A 21,346-nucleotide genomic window follows, 5' to 3' on the forward strand; every position below is an offset into this window, starting at 1 on the left:
TTTTGAAGAAGCCAAGAACAATGTGCATTGGATGCGTGCTATGCAAGATGAGTTGCAGTCTATTGTGGATTTGCCACCGGGAAAGAATGCCATAGGTACCAGATGGGTTTTCAAAGTAAAAAGGAAGTCAGATGGGTCCATTGACAAGTACAAGGCACGGGTGGTTGCAAAAGGCTATGCTCAGAAGAAGGGCATTGATTATGAGGAGACAATTGCTCCTACTTCTAGGATGACCACTATCAAATCACTTATTGCTATGGCTGCACATTCTTGCGTGTAGCAGGATTGTAGAGACGATAACCTTTGTTCTCTGCACTATATCAATGGCTTAAAATGCATCAGCCCAAAGGCATAAATTCTTCACCAACTCTGCCAAATGTGCCTGTAAAACACTTGCAAATTGGCCAAAAGCCCCAAATCCTGCAAAATGAGTGCCCAAGACCAAAAGCCCCAAATTGTAGGGTGAAATCGACCCAAAATTGAGGCAAATCCATGAAAAGCCCCAAATTTTGCAAAATGCTCAATGCTGAAATCTGCCCTCAGAAAAATTGCTTAAAGCTCAGCCAGACATTGGCTCAATGCAATGCCAAATGCTGGCCCAAATGCAAAATAATTCTACCCAAAAAAACCAACAAAAAAAAAAGAAACAGCCAAGCACTGGCTTACAAAACTGTAGCAATTTCTTGCTAAAATGGCAACCAATCCCACACTGTTCCTACAATTTTCATCAATTACAAGAGCTGGATCCTGCAAATGTGAGCTGTTGCGTGTGGGCGCCGTGCCGCGTACGGCAGTAGGGTCAAGGCAGCAGATCCGTATTGTACAGCAATACGGTCAAGGCAACAGATCCGTACTATACGGCAGTATGGTCAAGGCAACAGATCTGTACTGTACGGCGGAAATGAGAGCAGGCCGGCGTGAGCAAAAGGGTATGGGCGTCGTACAACGTACGGACGTTGTACGGAGTGGTGTACGGACGCTGTATCGAGCAGCTTCCTAGCCCGTGCAACATACGGACTGACAGGAGCTATACAGACGGGAGGCTGAAGTAGACGAAGATGATGGCGGGCTGGAAAGGGCAAGAGTGCTAGTCCAGGAGCTGCTTGCTCTAATAGCAAATGAAGGAAATGGAGATGAGAGCAAGAGAGCAAACCACACTAACCCACTAATTGGTCATACATTGGTCACTGCCATGAATTATGGCGATAATTCCAACACTTCCCCCAACTCTAGCCTGATCTCATTAAGTCTGTGAAGGAGTAGCCCTTCCATAGCTCACTGCCAAGCAGCATGCCAAAAGGTGGGGCCACAAAAGCAAGCATCCACACCCAAAGCTGATGTTTGAGACAAGAATATCAAGAGAGATACAGTCTCTGCAGAAGAGTACACAAATGCCTAACTGTCTGAGAGCCAAAAACACCAAAAAGAAAAGACGAGAGAGGGAGATCCCTGCCAGTAGGCCAGCCTATCAGCTGACCATCTAATTGAGGGAATATATGTATGCTTTCTAAGAACCTATGTTTGTTGTGGTGGCCCAACATACTAGCATCAGTTTTACATTAGATAAAACATATTGGACTTACAATCTCTTATGATTCCTGTTCGATCACAATAAATTACACATTCCCTTTCTTTATTGGCTTCTTTGACTTTCTCCAACTCCATCGGTTCTGCTTCAATTCTCTGACATTCAAATCTTTGTGCCTTACTTTGCTTGGCTTGTTTGAGAAATTCATTCTTCTGTACAGTGATTCAAATATAACAATGGCACACATACCAACTTGGTTAGCTGGCTATCTGATCAAAGCTCGGAGTTCTCTCTAGTATAGCTTCCCATATATTCCTAATGCAAGAGTGGAGGCATCCTTTACTATACCAGTCTCAACTGAAAGGCCCAATATGTTGACATAAAGTGCTTTCCTTTTTCTCTCCGCCTCTTCTGTATAATCATTGTATATCTTCACGTCCACTTCACTGTGAGTTACCTTAACCAGTTTCTCAAGGATTCCATCTTATTAACTCAAGGCTCTCAAGGCGGACATCAACAGGGGTGTTCGGGAGGAAATGGACTCCTAGACCACTTCATGAAATCCTTCTTTTGATGGCTGTAACAGCTATCTGCTCCATTTTCTTCCCTAATTGTTGCAAAAGTGTTTTAAGATAAACAATTTCTTGGCGTAGTGAAGATATATATTCCTCCATGTCTAGTAGAGTGGCATTGGTTTGTAGGACTGCACTAAGGGGCTGAGTAACCTTCAGCATTAAGAATGATACGTGGATACATATGTGGATGCCCATACCTGCATGTGGTCTATTGTCCACCAACATGTCAGCTTCGTGTAGAGAGAGAGAGGCAAAAAGATCAGAACAGTACACAACCTGTTGCCTTTTAATCTGTCGTCAGGAATCCTGAAAATGAAAAAGCTGCAAAACCCAATTTGGAAAGCGAGACCTCCTATCTTTACTATCCAAGTATTTGCAGTTTCACAGAACAGTAAAATGAGAGAAAAATACATTTGACAAACAAGTCTATGCATCCAAGTATGTACTCAAACCCCAACGATATAAATTTTGATATAGAGGGGGAAACACAGGAGGCCAACTCTGCTTCCAATATCATGATTGTTCGAATGCAGTCAATTTTGAAAGTGTTTGGGCAGATTCCTAACTCACATCTTGAAAATTATGGTATTTTGCTGCCCCAAACTTCAATTTGAAGGTTTTTATCTGTCACTACATCAGCATTTCCTACAATGGATAACTATTTTAACTCAAAACAACTCCCACCTCATCTTGAATCAATTCATGGTCGCCTTAAATTTTTTGTCTGTTCTTGACATCCATGGATTAAAAAAATCCCAAATGCCTTCTGATGCCTTGCTGCAGTATCAGCAAGCTGTTGATCAAGCACAACTGTATACTTTCATTCCCAAGTATAAAAGCAGATACAATAGAATCTTGATCAAGCTTAAACCTGCTATACTAAATTTTTTAATATAAAAATTAGCAGTAAAATGGACCACCCATAAAGAGCACAGCTAAGATCAAGAAGAAGCACAGGACACTCATATCAGAAAGCTATGGACCTTGTAGCGAAATTAGGATGACAAAGCTCGATATGGGAATGAAAAACATACCACTCCCGCAGTTTGTCTGATTTGGGTGTTTTCTGTATTTCGGGATGACAATACAGAATGTAATCTTCTCCTTTCAGAGGAGGACATGCCCAGATATAGCAACTGGTGAAACCCCTCTTCTTGCAATAATCCAGGTAACCTATCTGCTTAGTACATAAAGAGGGCGCATAAGATGCAGATTTTATCCCCAAAGTTTACTTAAAACCCAAAAACAAACACAAGAATCCTGGAAACAGCATTCCTTTCAGGAACAGAAATAAGGGATTTGTTTGGTTCCTCCTACTCCCATACCAGGATTTCATGATATACAAAGGTGCGCAGAGCTTCACCAGTGACCGTCTTTACATCTGGTCTAAAATACTTTACAGAGTCCAGATACGAAAGATAGACACGGCGTTGATTTGGTTGAGAACACTCAGCTCCAAACTCTTGTACATACATTCCAAAAAGGCACACCTCTACACCTTCAATCTTCTGGAACAGCAATAGTACCTGTTACAAAGTATAGATTTAATCAGAAATACAAAATTTAATGACTTGGAGAGCATAAGCTAGTTGAAGCTACTGGATTCGACTGTATGGAAAGTTGTGTATGATTTGTTCGTGTTATGCCACGGTTTATCTCCAAAATTAGCATGATTGAAACTAGTAAATGCATCAGCACTTGGCAAGCTATGTGCTTTATAAAACATCCATTCTTAATTATCTGAAATCTGCACCAGGAAATAGGTGCAGGTATCACAGGTTCAGAGACAGCCACTATAATTATCAAATATTAATCAACAGAGCAACATGCTGTGCTTCCGTTACCAAAAAACCAACTGTCAATGACACAAGCAAGTAGTCAAAAGCACAACTAACTGAACATACTCCTTAGAATCCCTTTCATCCACAGTGACTGTTGACAAACATGAACCTTGCCCCTTCAGCACGTTGACTAACAAAATTCCAAGAAAACTACTTTCAGTGGAGGGCTGGTTGGCCAAATTTGTTTTGTTTTGAGACCCCGCTTTGCTGTGTGAGACACTTACACCCACCAGACATCTCATGGAGAACTCTTTTGCCCCACCTTATTTATTCGGTGTCACCTCCAGTGTGGACTCTGTGGACCAAACGAAACTCAGAGAGCAGAGAAGATACCAGGATGCTCAGGATAGGAAAAATCATGGCTGTGCCTGTGGGCCATTCTATGGGCTATCCATAGGTGCCACTTATTCCTTGGTATGTGCCTTGTAGGCCTGGTTATAGTCAATTAGGACTATTGGTACAGTTAGTACATGTACCACCTAGGTTAGTTAGGACACTTAGTCCAGTTAGGGCAGTTAGCCCTAGGGTTTTGTGATGTTGGCTCCCTCTTGAGCCTCGACTTTCAGTTTTGCAGCAATCTATTACAGCATCTCGTTTTTCTCCTTCTCTCCTCCATTTTTGAGCTTCCATTGCTTGCCATAGCCAACAGTGGTATCAGAGGAGGTCGGGAATCCATTCCCTCAGTCATTGACAGCTTTCCCAAGCTGTCAAGCAGCCTCTGGAGCCCTCATTCCTGCTGGTCTTGCTGGTTTCTACACACCCGTGAGTGTTTGAGGCCTCTCCAAGCACTTTTGTCGCGAAAACCATAATTTTGACGCGAGAAGATCACATTTTGGAGTAGCTACCGCGAAGGGAGGCACATTCGGAGCATTTTTCAGCCTGCAGTGGCAACTTCGCCTCACACGTGTGGAATATTGCTGCTGTACGGACCTGCACAGAAGGCATTTGTGACCTGAACTGCTCTGTACGGAAGCATTTAATGCAGGCATTGGACTGTACGGACCTGTCAGACCTCATAATTGCAATACGGACCTGTCAAACCTGCATCTAATGCAGTACAGAATCAATACGGACCTGGCAGCAAGCATTTAATGCAGTACGGGGGTGCGTGCCAGCTAGTTTGAAGTTTTCCCAGCACTTTGGAGCTACTTCGTGAAGCGTGCAAGTGTTTTGGAGCTGTCTCGTGCTGCGTGCCGGTTGTTGCAGCCATTTGGAGCTTTTTCTAGGCACATTTCTTCATTTCGAGGTTCGTGCTTGGCACTTGGAGATACTTGGAGCTTGTTGAAGTGATCTGGAGTCTACTCCCTGAGCCCATTCTTCCTCTTTTGGCTGTCCTTAGCCTCAGGCTGCGAGTACCTCTCCATTGGATCTCTCTCCTCTCATTTCTAAGTGCTCTCCTCCTCATGGGAGCACTTTCTCTTGCTGTAATTCACATTTACAGCCCTCATTTGCTCTCATTTTCACCTCTCCTTCAAGGGTGAATCTCTCTACTCGCATTCAGAGCCTTTTCACTGCTGTCCTTTCGGGCTACATTATTGGGTAAGCTGTTGTTGCATCGGTTCTTTCCAATTTCTGCTTCATTTGCATTTTGAAAAGGCCCCGTGTTGCCTTGAAAGGCCTCATGTTGCCTTTTGGGGATTTTTCTTGCAACAGGTACACCTTGGAACAGCAGAGTCTCTTGCAGGGATAAGCTTTGAAGCTTGAGCAGAATTTTGTCACTTGATTTTGAAAGGTTGCCTTTCTCTCATTTGCTTTGCCAATTGGTGCATTTGTCTTGAATTTCAGCACCATGACTAGCAGCAAGGATGATTTGTTTGGGATGCTTGGGGCTGATGACAAGCTTGATGGTACCAATTATCCCATGTGGTCATACATGATGGGACATGTATTGGTTGCCAAGAATCTATGGCATATTGTTTCAGGTTCTGAGGCCAGGCCTACACGTAATGTTGCTTTCGGTGCTGCACCTACTGCCTCACGTTCTTCTTCAGGTGATGGGTCTTTAGATGATGGTTCTAATGCTACTCCTGGAACCCTTGCAGCTACTGTTACAGGTGCTTTGCCTCCTACACAGGAGCAAATTTAGTGGGATGGTCGTAATGCCAAAGCACATGCCTTGATTGCTCTTTCAGTGAAACGGGTTATTATCCCTCACATCCAGTCTTGCAAGACAGCTAAACAAGCATGGGATCAGCTTGCATCTTTGTATCAGGTACGGAATGAGGCGAGGGTTGCCTATCTCCACAAGCAGTTGAAAGATTTGAAGCTTGATGAACGTGGTAACATGGATGCCTATCTCACTAATGTGAAGGATTTGAAAGAGCAATTGGCCAACATTGATGAGAATAACCAATAGATGCCTTTGCTAGACTGTTCAAAACAGCCCGTTGTTGATGCCCCAGATAATTTTGACAGCTTGATGCCTTTGTTTCCATCCGATGCTCAGGATGATGTTCCATCTGAGATTGTACCTCCTCCATCTACTGGTTATTTGCAGCCACATGTGCAGCCAGATATTCAGCCTGATATGCCTCTCATTGATCAGGACCATTTGCATAGGGCTCTTAACCAAGAAAGAGCTGAAATCCAGGAGCCCAAAAAGGTACCTTGTTGGCTCCTTGACACATTAAAAGACAGCAAACAAGATACTCCTCTGCCAGCCCATACTAGAGCAGCTAGCTGTCCGGAAAGAGCATGCTAGTTTTGTTGCTTATGCTTTGGTTGCTACAGCATGCAATGAAGAGCCCTTATGCCATCAAGATGCCTTTCAGAATGATTGTTGGTTGAAGGCTATGCAAGCTGAATTGGATTCTATCCATCAGAATAACACTTGGGAGTTGTGTGATTTGCCTCCTGGCAAGAATGCCATTGGAACTAAGTGGGTTTACAAAATCAAACGAAAAGCTGATGGTTCAGTGGACCGTTACAAAGCCCGTCTTGTTGCTAAGGGCTATGCTCAGCAGCATGGCATTGACTTTGAGGAGACTTTTGCTCCCACTTCCACGATCACTACTATTCGCATTGTTATTGCCTTTGCTCCCCACTTTCATTGGGAGGTACATCAGCTTGATATCAAGACAACTTTCCTTCATGGGCATTTGCAAGAAGAGGTCTATGTTTCCCACCCTCCTGGCTTTGAGGTTGAAGGTTCTGAAAGCAAGGTACGCCGCTTGAAAAAAGCCCTCTATGGATTGAAGCAGGCACCTCAGGCTTGGTATTCCAGAATTCATACTCATTTGCTCACACTTGGCTTTCAGAACAGCCCTTCAAAGGCTACCCTTTACATCCGCAAGTGTGGGACAAATTTGCTGATTTTAGTCCTTTATGTGGATGACATGCTTGTGACAGGGACACATGCTCAGCAAATTGCAGATTTTAAGCTTGATTTGCAGAAGACATTTGCTATGTCTGATCTTGGTCTTTTGCATAATTTGCTAGCAGTGAGGGGGATATTTTGATGTCACAATCCAAGTACATTGGACACCTTTTGCAACGTTTTCAGTTTAAGGATTGCAAGCCAGTATCCACACCATTAGAGCCTGGTTTTCACTTCTCTTCTGAGGATGGCAGCGGTACATGTGATGTCACTCTCTATCAGCAGGTAGTTGGTTGTTTGATTTACCTATGCCATACGAGACCTGATCTACAGTATGCTGTCTCACAGTTGAGCAGATATATGCACAACCCATCTATGCACCATTGGCATGCCGTGAAGCGTGTTTTCAGATATCTCAAAGGCACATAGCATTTAGGCCTTCTTTATGGGACTGATACTTCACTTGTCATGCATGGATTCACTGATAGTGATTGGGCTGGTTGTTCAAACACTCGTGTGTCACATAGTGGCAACTATTTTATGCTTGGTACTTCATATGTTTCTTGGTTCAGCAAGAAGCAAAGTACAGTTCCTACTTCATATGTTTCTTGGTTCAGCAAGAAGCAAAGTACAGTTCCTACTTCTAGCTGTGAAGCTGAGTACACATCAGCTTTTATAGCTACAGTGGAGTGTGTTTGGCTTCAGAAGCTACTTGTAGATCTTTATGCATCTCAGACTACCCCTACCGTCATCTTCACTGATAGTCACAGTGCTTTGGCTATTGCACGGAATCCTGTTTTCCATGCTCGCACAAAGCATATTGGGGTTTACTATCACTATGTCAAAGAGCGATTATCAGCAAGTGATATTCAATTGTCTTATGTTCCCACTGAAGACAACTTGGTAGATCTTTTTACGACGGCTCTACCTCGACCTAAGTTTGAGGCTTTTCGAAAAGCTTTAAACTTAGTACCTTTTGTAACTTGATCCGTTGTACTCTGTACAATCATAGGTTGCTATATCCCTACAGGACGAACATGTGCAACCATGACATTAGATATTTAGGTATCCTGAGCCATGTCCAGGATACTTCAGCCCATACCATGGAGGGGGCCATTCTATGGGCTATCCATAGGTGCCACTTATTCCTTGGTATGTGCCTTGTAGGCCTAGTTATAGTCAATTAGGACTATTGGTACAGTTAGTACATATACAACCTAGGTCAATTAGGACACTTAGTCCAGTTAGGGCAATTAGCCCTAGGGTTTTATTATGTTGGCTCCCTCTTGAGCCTCCACTTTCAGTTTTGCAGCAATCTATTACAACATCTCGTTTTTCTCCTTCTCTCCCCCATGTTTGAGCTTCCATTGCTTGCCATAGCCAACAGCGCCAACATAAAAAAAGCCCCAATTTAGTTCCCAGACTGGTTTTCCACAGAGCCTAAAGCATCCTAAAAGGTCCTAATTCGTCATGTTTAAGAGAATCTTCCACAAGGCAGTTTCCTATTGACTGTGAAAGATGGAGACGGAGAACAATGCATGGAGCAAGCAAAACATGAAGATCCACCAAAATGAAGTTGCAAGAATGAGAGACTTTAATTAAAGAGTACATGTTGTCAACATGACAAAACCCTAGGTCAACCTCGATTAGGGTTAAAACCCACACACCCCTAAACTCCACCACTAATTATGGTTTGGGAGGAGACCTTAGAAGGAAAAAATGCCCCTAACCCTTCTAACTAGTTATTACACTGTCCATTGCCTGGAATATTGCAATATTTCCAACACCACGCTACAGTGACAATGATCTCAATCACCAAAAGGAAGTAAGCCCAAATCTTGTGAAGAGCTTCAAACTTTTCTTTGGATAGAGCCTTGACGAAAAGATCTGCAACATTACGATGTGTAGGACAGTAGATCCAATCTCTCTCTAATATAATGATAATGGATCTCAATGTGTTTCCTGCAATGCAAACACAAGATCCTATGCCATTGCGATAGCACTCTAATTGTCAGTGAGAATGGGAGTAGATGGGTGCAAACCACCCTGAAGATCTGCCATCAATCTCCGAAGCCATACACATTCTACTGTCGTTACCACGGCCCAATGATGTGACCTCCAAGATGCGGCCTCCCTAATATGTATGGAGGTTTGGAGCCAATAAGCTGCTTTGTACTCAGCTTCCACATGACGATGTTGCCTCCGTGCTGGTGGAATGCCTGGTATCATAATTCCAAACCAAATTTGAATCACTGAAAGCATGCAAATCAGAGGCAACACCCCCCCCACCCAGGCATAGAACAAACCAAGAGACTGAGTACCTACAAATATCTGAAAAACACTTCAATGACGTGTCTTTGGGCTGTGCATGTACCTGCTCGACTAGGATACACTAAACTAAATATCCTGATTGTAGGGATAAATGAGACATCCAACAGCCTGGCTGTATATAACAGCATCAGAAAGGTTCACTACATCATGCATGGACAGCCTCAGCCCTTGCTCCATGGGAGTAGCAATAGGCCTGCATTTTGAAAATTGGACCTCTATAACAGTCCCTAAATGTATTTTGATTGTTTGAGCACGATGCCTTCATCTGATTGCATAAATCGAATACCCAAATAATAGTGTTACAGTCCCAAATCAGACATCTCGAATGAAACCTCAAGATCATTCTTGAAATTTGCAATTTTCTCTTCACTTGGTCCTGTGAGCTCTTGACATAACGGGTACTCTCACTTGGACAATTATGTAAACCCTGGCTGGTCAAATATGTATGAATCTTCTCATACCAAGCCTGTGGAGCTTGTTTCAGGCAATCGAGTGCCTTGTGCAGATTGCATACTTTGACTTCCTGACGAGGCATTTGGAAACGCACAGGCCGACTCACATACACTTCTTCAAGCAAGTCCCCACGCTGTTTGATATCCAATTGATGTACTTCCCACCCAAAATGAGCAACCAATGAAACAACACATCTGATGGTCTTCTTCTTGGAAGAGGGGGCAAAGGTTTAATCATAATCTATCCCCTTTCGCTGAGAATAGCCTTTGGCAACCAACCTTGCCTTGACCTTGTCAATGGTACCATCAAGTTTTCTTTTTATTTTGTACACCCACTTTGTCCCAATAGCTCTCTTTCCTAGGGGCAAACCACCAATTTACATGTATTGTCTTTCAGAATAGAATTCAATTCTGACTTCATGGCTCTCATCCAATGGTCACTGCCTTTAGCATCCTTGAAACTGTTACGTTCATCTATATCATACAGTGAGCTCATCAACGCTGCATCAGCACAGTTGCTCCTCGTGTTCCTCTTGAACCAGCCATTGTCCTAGTTGGAGAAAGGGGCTGAAAGTTTGCTGCCCTGCAAAGTTTGTAACAGCAAATCTGATTGGGAGCACCAAAGGTTTCTGTGCATCAGCATCCAGGCTAGATATTCTGACCTTCTACTGGTGACTGCTCAAAAGTGCCTTCAATTGCCACTGGAAGTAAACTTTCAAACTCGTCCTAAGAACCCGTATCCAGCTGTCCACAACTCACTCATGGATTGATCAGAGTTTTCTAAAAAAATTGTTGGCCTAGCTCAAGTCTTTGCATAAGATTGTATCTCACCCATTGTCCTAAAGTGTCCTACATCTCTCTTGATCCCTTAAGACCTTTAAGTGTTCTGAGAAGCATGGTCTACATTTTGAGAATGCTTTGCCTATGAATGTCACACTCTATGGCCCAATGGAAAGGACATCAGTCTTTGCAAAGTAGTAAAAGATTAGGTCCACTATGACTATGTTAACCATTTAGGAATGCTATGGCTCAATGGAAGTCACCCTTAAGGATCATAATGAATGCAACACGCTTTTGACTCTAAAACCCTCAACTCAAAAGCTTCCAACCATAAGCTTCAGCATACAAAACGTGGACTAGGATCGTCATAACTCTACTTCAGTCACCATATTTACATATAAAAATACATCCATTTGAAAAGGAAACCAAGCAAGGAAGCCACTAGGGCCAAGCAACGATGACTTAAATGATGCTGACCATCAAAGGATCATCTTGACATCTAAAATGCAAGTGCTCCAAATATTTTGCCTTTTTAATTCAAAAAACAAAATAGTTTCAAAGAAAACTGTTTGCCTAACATATATAATATTACAAGATGTATTTACGTTTCAAACACTTCGTATGTAATATGTATGCAAAAAAGTAAATATAATATATATGTATATGTATGTCAAACACTTCATATATTTTAGACATTTCATAAACTACACACACACACATATATTTACATTTCTTGTATTATATTTTCATATATAATATGCAGGTAGGAAATATGCCTGATACAAACACGCATACATACATGTATCGAATGTAAGTATATATGTTACCTAATTGGCACCTTGACCCGTTTTGAAACTCTGAAACCATTTTAGTGAAACGTTACATTGAGACTATGGATTGTTGACTTCTTGAATTCATCAGAGCAAAAGGGAAGACTCAGCCATGGCATAGGCTAGCACCACAGAGCAATGCTAATAAAATAAAATCCTTACCCACATATCCAGATGAATCCAAAACATCCCCAAACTCATCCTTTGAAGATAGACGAAATAGTGTGTTTCAAATACATGAGTCACCCACGAAGAAGAAAACCATAAACCCTACGCATAGTAGGAGCTAGCTACTATAACATTCCACCAACATCATTAGCACACAATAGTGGGTGTAGATAGAGTAGTATACACATATGCCCTCACACATATATGTCAACGCAGCGACGCGCACCCACACATACTTGAGCATTCATTTACACAAAGGTCTTGATACTGAGTTTATGTCAACACTCTGGAGATGAAGGGAAGACTCATCCTTGACAAGTACTAAAGATGAAGACTAATAAAAAGGTAGTCCACATTCTCCTCACCCAAACTACGCTTTCTTGTGAAGACTAGAGTATTTCATCATAGTCTCTTCCACAAATTATAACCTAATGAATCCAAAAGCATGCAAAGGCTCACCCTATAAAAAGTAAAATATACAAACTCAAGATAATCGATAAACCATTAGCTCCATTTTGTATAGCAAGGCTAGATACATTTTCCAACATTGGGTGTAGACCGTAGTATACACACATGCTCTCACCCTGGACATGGTTGTTTAGAAACGAGTGTCTTACGAGTAAGACACTTAAGACCTGTTAGAAAACATATGCTTCTCTAAGATATGCTTAAGACACATGTCTTGTTTTCTTTTCTTGGGAGAGGGAAGGGGGGTACTTTTATATAGAAAATTTAGAAACTAAACATGCCTGTTATTTTTTAAAACCCTATTCTTCAATCTTCCATGTCCACCACACTTGTCATGGCTTACTCTTGACATGTGACTTTGAGATTTTCATTTCAATTATCATCTTGATGTTTGTTTTATGATGTATCAAACTTCAACTATAATACCTATGATCATTGACCTATCATAGGTTTTCAGACTTTAGTATCTCATGATCATTTTGGTAGTAGCCACTTGCCTTGCAGGCTAGCCCTCTTGATTTTGGAATTTCAATTATAAAATGTGACTTGCAAGCTCTTGACTAGAGTCTATTATCTCTAGGATCTTTGATATTAAATCTTGAATGTATATTGTGCTAATGCTTAGATCCAAAATTAAAAGTTTACTATGTGACATATTAAATGTTATGTAATTACTAGCAGATGGCAGCTTCTGGCTATGGCCATGCCAGTAACCAAATCTAAATATTTGTATCCTTTTATATTTTTTAAATTAAAAGTTTGTAATTTAACAAAAGACGTGTCTTAAGTTTCTTACTTTTAAGATGCTTAAGACACCCATGTCTAAAGTGTGTCTGACATGTCATGTCTAACAACCATGCTCACCATACATGTTAATGCTCCCAGACACACTTCAGCATTCATTTACACAAAGGTCTTCATTCTGAGTTTATGTCAGCACTCCAGAGGTGAAGGGCAGACTCAGCCTTGACAAGCACTAAAGAAGAAGGCCAATCAAAAAATGGTCAACAGTCAAAATACAACTACTTCGAAAGACGAGACTATTTCATCAGTCTCTTCCACATGATATATCCAGATGAATCCATGAACATGTAGAGACTCATCCTACAAAAGCACGCTGAACAACACAGTTATAACCTCAAGATAGTCCTCAAGGTCAAGGTATAAATCATCACCTCCATCATTCACATCTGGGCTAAACATAAGCCATTGGAGAAGAAGATGCAATCCCTTATGCTTTAACTTAGCACCATACATATGATGCAGGATTCCCATCACCCGATATTAACACGAGCTTCAGTTGAAGGTCAAAGTGAATCTACCTCCCTTTTAAAAAGAGTGCAACTCACCTTTGACTTGTAAGAAAACTCAGTGGGATAATCCTCCTCCTGAAACACTTCCAGAAAACGTTGTTTCACTTCAAGCTTCTTATCAACAGATGAGACAACTCTAATCACTAAAGAATCTGCTCCAGGGACCTGCATTCCACATATAATTTCAGACACCCTCTCCAATATAGAACATAGACAAACAAACCTTACGAATATAGGCAGTCTTGATTAACTTACTTCATCATAGCCTTTTCCTTGTGCTCGAGCCCGCTCATGTCTTTCATGCTTAAGTCTCCTGCTCAACCATTGTTCGATATGGTCACTCAAAAGGGTCCTTGGCAGATCCTTGGCTCCAAGAACAGCACTTTGAGGTAGAGGTTTTCTTTCCCCCTTTTCAATCTCCCCAATCAAACATTGTGGACATGTATACTCAGCTTGGCCACCCTCGTTTCGACGCATATTAAAGAGTGCACAGACCTGATGTTGCCACTTCTCACATTTGTCACATTGTACCCACTGCACGCCATCAAATAAGCATCAAAAGTTTAGTAGCAGTATGATCAATAGCCACTAAAGATTCACTAGATTTTGACAGTAATGTTGCATACCGGCTCTTCTGTTTCTTCATCATTCTTTCGTCTTTCCAACTTTGACTTGGGATAATTAACCCCATCCACCTCCACCGTATCACTACGAGCATCATTGTGACATGGTATGCAAATGTAATGTCTTGTCTCACCATATTGCATAGTCCAGTAGGGTGCATTGCGCTTGATTCGAGCACCACATGGTGTACAATAAATTGGAGGTGGCTCAAAGGTGAGTGTCTCAACTGCACAAAGTTGGCAGGAATTTTCACTCATACGATGCTCCATTGCTTGATTCTTTTCAGCCTTTGCCTTGCTCTGCACATAAAAAGTGGACCAAAACTTCCTAAGAACAGAAACAGACTTCATTCAACCCCCCCCAAAAAAAAAAAAATGAAAATTAAAAATTAAAAACATTGACAGCAAGCATTTCTTTGTGACCAAGAGCAGTACCTGACCGACCCACTGCCGTAGGCCTACAATGTGCTCTCTTATTTGCTCTGGAGTGAAGAGCTCTGTCAGTGAAACACCTTTTACCTTTGACTTGATGGACTTAGTGTTGCTTGCAAGATCAGGCCCAGGAGATGGTGAAGCACTTGCAACTATCTCCTGCTTCACCTCTTGCTTGACTTGAACAGATTTGTGTGAACCTGTACCGGAATGCTCAGATTTAACATGGGTCACAGGTTGTGCCTGCTTGACTCCTGACTCTGCTTCAAGTTGATTGCTTATCTCAGATTTCACTTGACTCAATCTCTGTGCAGCAACATTTGTAATGGTTGAACCATGATCTTCTGACTTCACTGTTGCATTTCCTGGCCCGCTACTATCGATCTTAACTGTAACTGCAGGACCTTCAGTCTTGATGCCTGATGTAAGGGGTGCTACTGTCTGAGCCTGACGAGGTAAAGAAAAACTTATTTGACTTTTTGCAACCCCAGCTGAAAGACCTTGCTGAATATCCACCTGCTCTGTTGGTTCAACCTTTGGCCGCTTAGCTAGAGGTTGCTCTACATGGGAGGTATCAGTTGGCAAGGCCTGTAATTTGTTCAATGATGCTTCAGCATTTGTCACTCTACTTGCACCACTTGCCCCAGGTTCCATTCCAAGAGAGGGATTATTCTGTCCTTGCACAGTCTGGCCTTGAGCAGCCTGCACTCTCTGTTGGACACATTTTTGCCTGACTGGACCACACACAGGACAATGTAGATCACGGCATTGGTGATGGTGCCTAAGAAGTGTTCTTGAGGCTTGGCAGCGAAGATATTGGCATTCACGATCCGTGCATTTGGTTATGTGCGCCCATAGTTGTCTGGCAGTATGACAGTGGGGCATTGCCTGGCATTGGCCTTCTGCAGCAGTGCACCTGCTCGCATGCCGAAGAAATAAAAGCCATCTTTGTTGTTTGAGGTATTGTTGAGCCCTTTGCTCATCTGTAGTTGGTGTGCTTGAAGAATTAATTGCAGTTCCATCAATACCATTGGCTGTCAGTGGCACTGAGACAGGACCATTTGCAGCAACCTGCTGGGACCTATGTGGCTCCTCTGCATCATCATGTTTAACATCTTGCTGCTGAGGTTGAGAAACTTGGAGTGGTTGTTGAATAATTGTTTGTTGTGAACTCTGTAATTCCTGTGGTTTTTGCTGCTGCAAGTCATGCGGTCCTTGTAGAGATACATCTTGCTGTACTCGATGCTGCTGCAGGTGATTGTAGTGCTGCTGCTGATTCTGTGAAAATTGAGACTGTGGGGGCTGGTGCTGCTGTGAATGCGTTTGCTGTTGCTGCTGCACTGCTGGCTGTGTCTGCAATGGCTGCATCGGCTGCTGATGCTGTTGCTGGGGTTTGCAAAGTTGCTGCTGATGCTGCTCACTTTGAGCTTGATTGTGCCACAGTTGTTGCTGAGAAGCACTTTGTGCTTGCTGGGTCATCTGCTGTTGCTGTAGCACAGTTGTTGCCGTCGGCTGGTGTGATGCATGCTGAGGTTGCTGATGCGCCAAACTTTTAGTGTGTTGCAAATGATGAGACCGTTGATGATCAGTTGCTGACTGAAATGTCGAATTCTGAGAAGAAAGAGAGCCTGGTATCATTTGGGTTTCATCTCGTTGTTGCAATGACGCACCCACTTGCTTTTGACCATACTGTTCCGAGGAGATCTGAGGCTGATACAATGTATTTGCTTTCAGTAACTGCTGTTGCTGCTGATTCCTTCCAATCCTTTGTTGATGTGTATCTAGTCCTTGTGACTGAAGTTGGTGCTGATGCTGTGATTGCACACTTGATTGTTGAGAAGGTAAACCTGGGACTGGTATCATTGTAGATGTTTGCAATCCTTGAGAGTGCATGCCCAGACCACTGGCGGAGAGACCAGTGGATACTTGATTGTAAAAGCAACCGGGCCCAAGATCTGCAGTATTCATGGCATAACCCTCTCCTGGGATTGGAGCCATCTGGCTAGGCAGTGCAGCTGCAAAACAAAGAGTCAAAAACTTCATTTATAAGGCAAAAATAAGAAAACCCTCTTGTTCACACGAAGAAGATTCCCATATTTCAGTAACTCCTTAGGCTCCCAGCTCTAAAGAATTTTGTTTCAAATGCCATTTTAAGACAATGAGGGGTTTTGTGAAAAGTTAAGGGGACTGACTGACATTGCATAGGCATATGCTGGCGCTGCTGATTCATTGATTGCTGAGACTGCACATGTGTATTCCCAAACTGGACCGGATTCATGTACATGGCAGTATTAGGGAACCCTGGATTCCCATTTACTAGGTGCTGCCCATTGCTCATGAGTTGTACGCCAGTGCCACTTCCACCATTAACAAATCCAAAAGAAGATGGACTCTTCCGCTGAAGGTTGCTGGCCATACTCCCACCCAGCTGGCCATTGATGTTCCGGTACATGTGCCCGCTGGATCCAGAATTGTATTGTTGCTGCTGAAGTTGCACGGCTCCTGCAGTGCAACATCAGAATCAGTCATACAGACTGAAGAGTTGGCATTTGAACCTGCACTTGAAAAAGTGAAGTATGGCGTAGACTTGAATCATTTTATCACCCACAATAGCATTGCCCATATCCGGCACAATTTAACAAATTTTTGTCTTAAATTAGGAGCCCATAAAATCCCCTTGCATAACCATTAACTGTCAAGAAACATAAGTGTGAGAGCAGTCTCACCTATTTTACCAGCCGAAGTCATCCCATGCCCTTGCAGCAGAGAATTGCCGCTATTTGAAGGCAACATATTACCCATTCCACTGGGATTGGTATTCATGGCACCAGACCCTGGCATTGGCACAACATTGATCTCATTTCCTGGAGTTGGTATCATGGTGCTCCCATTAATAGCCGAAGGCATTCCTGGGGTTGGAATCATTGAAGATGACGAAGCATTTATCCCACGTGCTGCAAAGTTTGTGTTGTTTCTTGGTGGAGCAATCCGCTTCGCTACAGCTTCAAGCCGGCGCTCCAGTGTGGACAAATCAGCATATTCCTCCTGAGCAATGAAACAGTTTCAAAATAGTAATCTATGGCCCGGTACTATAATATGCCAGTCAGGCCAAGATTAAGAATTTTTAAAAATGAAAAGATAGAGCTTGGAAATCATCCAGCTATCCTCTATCCAGCAATTAGTTCACAAGCATTCACTTTAATAGATCAAATACCTTTGAGGATGCATCCCTGTAAAGAGATTCCTCCAAACGCTTCACAAAATCCGGAAGCCTTTGTTGCCAATCTTGAGAAACACGAGGCTTGCGCTTTTGGAAGAGCTGCAAGCTGGGGTTGAAAACAAAGAATTAGGTCGAAAACAGCTTAACCAGTCCTAGCAGCAATTCCTAACATATTCAAACAAGGACAGCCCCACCATCATGCATGCCACCTACGACAACCCTGACCCTCTTATTTATTAATCACATATACCAGGTATGCAAACTCCAGAATTCTAGTGTTGCTTAAGCATCACTCAGAATGTCGTACCGTTACAGAACAGCTGTATTTGAGTTCATATTGATCTCCTCTTATTTCATTGATCAATGCTATCCCACTATGTTATACCCAAAAATCACGGCCCCACGGCAATGATTGCTAAAAATTCAAAGGATGACGCCTGGAGACTGGAGGTGAAGCCTCGAACTGGATTGGGCTTTGCCCACGTGAAACTCAATTGCAACCTTGGCTCAAGGATTAAGGGCCTGCTGAATGTCAAAGCTTGACCCATTGAAGCATGTGTTCCATGGAGACCAATAAAACAAGGAGCTCCTCTTAAGTGGCACTTAAGAAACAGATGCAAATACTCTATTGCCACCCCTAGAATCATGTTATCTCTTTCTCCAAGTCTGAAAAATAACGATTGAGCAAAGTCCAGCTTAGAGCACATCATGGTGATGGACAATGGAACAGTTCCACATCAATTGGGTCACCTATCTGAACAATACTTTCAGTTACAATGACTGGCAAGCCATTGTTTGACCTCGCTGCAGAATAGGAATAGAGGCACAAACCCAATTGAAATCTAGAAAGGTGGACAGACAAACGACATTGTTTGCAGCCTGAAAGAAGCAAATTCAACCGAGAAATCTTAACCAAATTTAAATTGCAAAGTAGCTAGCATCAATCTCTGGCCTGGCCCTTAAGCATGCATTACATATCCTGACCCATGTCTTCTCTTGATATCGCTGCTGTAAAACATCCCTAACTCGTTGCAGTCCTCACCACAATCCCCTAAAAGGATTTGGAGTACTGCCTCAAAAAGATTGGTATACGTAAAATTTAGAATTCGATGACTGGAGCTTAGCACAGCTGCATATGCACATGGTCATTTAATGCCACAGTGACGATGGAGGATGTATGATATACGCATACCATAACATATATATAGTCCTATTCTGCCCAACTCAAACCTGTAAGACTTGTTCCCAAATTTAGGTCTCCACAAGATAAGTTTTCAACCAAAATGCCTGCAGATTGGAACTTACACAGGTCCATTCATATTCATTCTGCCGATAGACCCTAGCATGCATGGTGAGCGGTTGTGAAGCCACTTACAGAATGTTAACCCAAGCCTCAAGCAATCGCTGTACCATATATAGAACAAACAGAAGAAAACACATATATAAACTTAAAAAAACTAAACTCAACTGCTGGTTGAGATTACAGAAAACAGATTTTAAAGATAGCAAGGTAAGAATACAGGGAAACACCCACACAGTACCCATAATCTGCAAAAGCCATTGCTTGCAGACTGAAGAAGCAAAACTCAAAGCGTGCAGCTGAAAACTTCCAAAACTACAACAAAAAACAGGGAGGAAACAAAGTATACACACTGTAAATCTCCTAGCACACCTTGCCTTACAGAAGATGTGATACTGTGCCCATTGTAACTACATCTGCAAGGGAAAGGGAGCTCAAATTCATCCAATACAGTAAAACTTATGAATGCAACTCACATTTTCTCGACAATCGTTCGCCTGATTGCAACATCTGAATCCGTTTGCCATGTCCGACGCCATCCTCCCTGGGGTGGCAATGAATTCATGTTCTGCTGAGAAACACCAGTTAACTGGGCTGCTACTTGTCCTGGAACCTGGCCTGAAAGCTGTGCATGGGCCTGCATCCTTTACACTGACCTGAAGCGCCCCTGCAAACTATGTAATATGCCTCATCACTCCAAGAAATCACATGCCACCTCTCATAGTATCATTTCAAGAAAAACATGCCAATCCGTATCATTTGGAACCCATTCTCATCCAAGCCTCTGAGCAACAAGGCGAATCAAAGTCCTGGCCAGTAATGGTGGCCCTCCACCCTCAACTTTGTAAACTACTGTTGTGGATAGAAGAGGTGTACTGTCAGGTTCAATATGAACTCTGTAGGCTAACCCTGGCAAGTCAAGAGCTTTAAGCTCAAAAGTGACAACCGCTAATGCGAATTTGTGATCACTGTTCTAGAGTTTGCAGTCGTCTCTTATGCTAAATGGTATACATAAGCACCTGCAACAAGGACGCATGAATAAGCTGGGAGCACGTGCTACTGTTATGCAGTCTCTCCATACACGTATGACTAATAAGTTCGAATTTTGAAAGGTCCCAATTAACTGCAACAACGTTCCATGATTGCAAGCAAATAGCTAGAGGGGAAGCTTACTCAGATTAGCATTCAACATGACCATGAGAGGCCAGTTTAGCTATTCTGAGATCCACGTGGGGAGAACGCAGGACAAAACCTGGTTTGACACCGTCGACGTTTTTAAATCAACAGTATTTTAGTTCCAAGACAAGGCTCCGCGTGAGGTGTGCGGAATTGTATGTGCAATGACACGATTGGGTCATTTGAGGCGTGGTGAAGATGGTCGTCATTCTAATTGGCGAAACGGGACATGTAAAATAGCTCGAAGACAATCGGGACAGCAACATCAGAACAAAAGGGGTTTCAGCTTGAATCAAAAGCCACGGATAAAACCGAAATTTTGATGGACGAGAGAACGGCCGTATTGGAAATTCTAGAAAGCCAATGAAGTAAGCAAGCACATAAGAGACTACACGTGAAATCGAAGCGGGGTGCTCACATCACGCCGGTTCGAACCTGCAGCGATGCGATCACCCAAAGGCGGAAAGGACGCGCATTCTTCGCGGTGAAGCAGCGACGACCGGGTTTCGCCAAATTCAAAAGGCCCTCGAACCACCCTGCTCCGAATTGAAATCCTGAGGATGTGCAACCATTGCGCGACACGATTGCTGATGCTGTGCGCCTGCGGGGACCCCAAAAATTGGTGCGCCGCAGTAGCTGCCCTTCCCCATTGAAGGGCGAAGAGCAAATCTGGGGGGGCTAAAGCAGGGGAGGGGGGGCCATATTCAGGGAGGGATTGCGGAGGAGGAGGGGGGGGGGGGGGGGTAAAAGGGATAAGGAAACAAAAGGCGAAAGATGGTGAGAAAGGGATCGATGGAGATGGAGATGGAGATGGAGATGGAGATGGAGATGGAGATGGAGCAAAGGCAGAGAAGGAGCTCTGTTGTGCTTAGAAATTCCTGCAATTGCTCTGCTGCCTGGGAATTCCTGTTGCTCTCTCTCTCTCTCTCTCTCTCTCTCTCTCTCTCTGTGATTCTGCTGTTATATAATTGATGATGCTTCCTGTGATCCTGC

At 43.0% G+C, this 21,346-nt stretch overlaps 1 protein-coding gene across 3 annotated transcripts in view; it reads right to left on the reverse strand.

Annotated features, from left to right (window-relative positions):
- Positions 1-21,009, reverse strand: part of LOC147901270 (histone acetyltransferase HAC1-like) — a 56,967-nt gene extending 35,958 nt beyond the window's left edge. For 2 of the 3 annotated variants that reach the window (XM_087375788.1, XM_087375786.1), the window contains exons 1-11: positions 20,772-21,009; positions 19,654-20,196; positions 17,872-17,983; positions 17,384-17,702; positions 16,854-17,159; positions 14,661-16,672; positions 14,229-14,525; positions 13,858-14,136; positions 13,639-13,767; positions 3,429-3,629; positions 3,138-3,280 (exon numbers count right to left, since the gene is read on the reverse strand). In XM_087375788.1, the coding sequence (XP_087231914.1) occupies positions 3,138-3,280; positions 3,429-3,629; positions 13,639-13,767; positions 13,858-14,136; positions 14,229-14,525; positions 14,661-16,672; positions 16,854-17,159; positions 17,384-17,702; positions 17,872-17,983; positions 19,654-19,820 (3,965 nt within the window). In that variant the 5' untranslated portion in view covers positions 19,821-20,196; positions 20,772-21,009. The remainder of the gene's footprint in view (positions 1-3,137; positions 3,281-3,428; positions 3,630-13,638; positions 13,768-13,857; positions 14,137-14,228; positions 14,526-14,660; positions 16,673-16,853; positions 17,160-17,383; positions 17,703-17,871; positions 17,984-19,653; positions 20,197-20,771) is intronic. The other variant, XM_087375787.1, reaches the window with a different exon arrangement.
- Positions 21,010-21,346: the final 337 nt, after the last annotated feature.

Source organism: Dipteris shenzhenensis, chromosome 6 (assembly GCF_047967505.1).
Source record: "Dipteris shenzhenensis isolate YYH24624 ecotype China chromosome 6, Dip_SZ_1.0, whole genome shotgun sequence".
NCBI lineage: Eukaryota > Viridiplantae > Streptophyta > Polypodiopsida > Gleicheniales > Dipteridaceae > Dipteris > Dipteris shenzhenensis.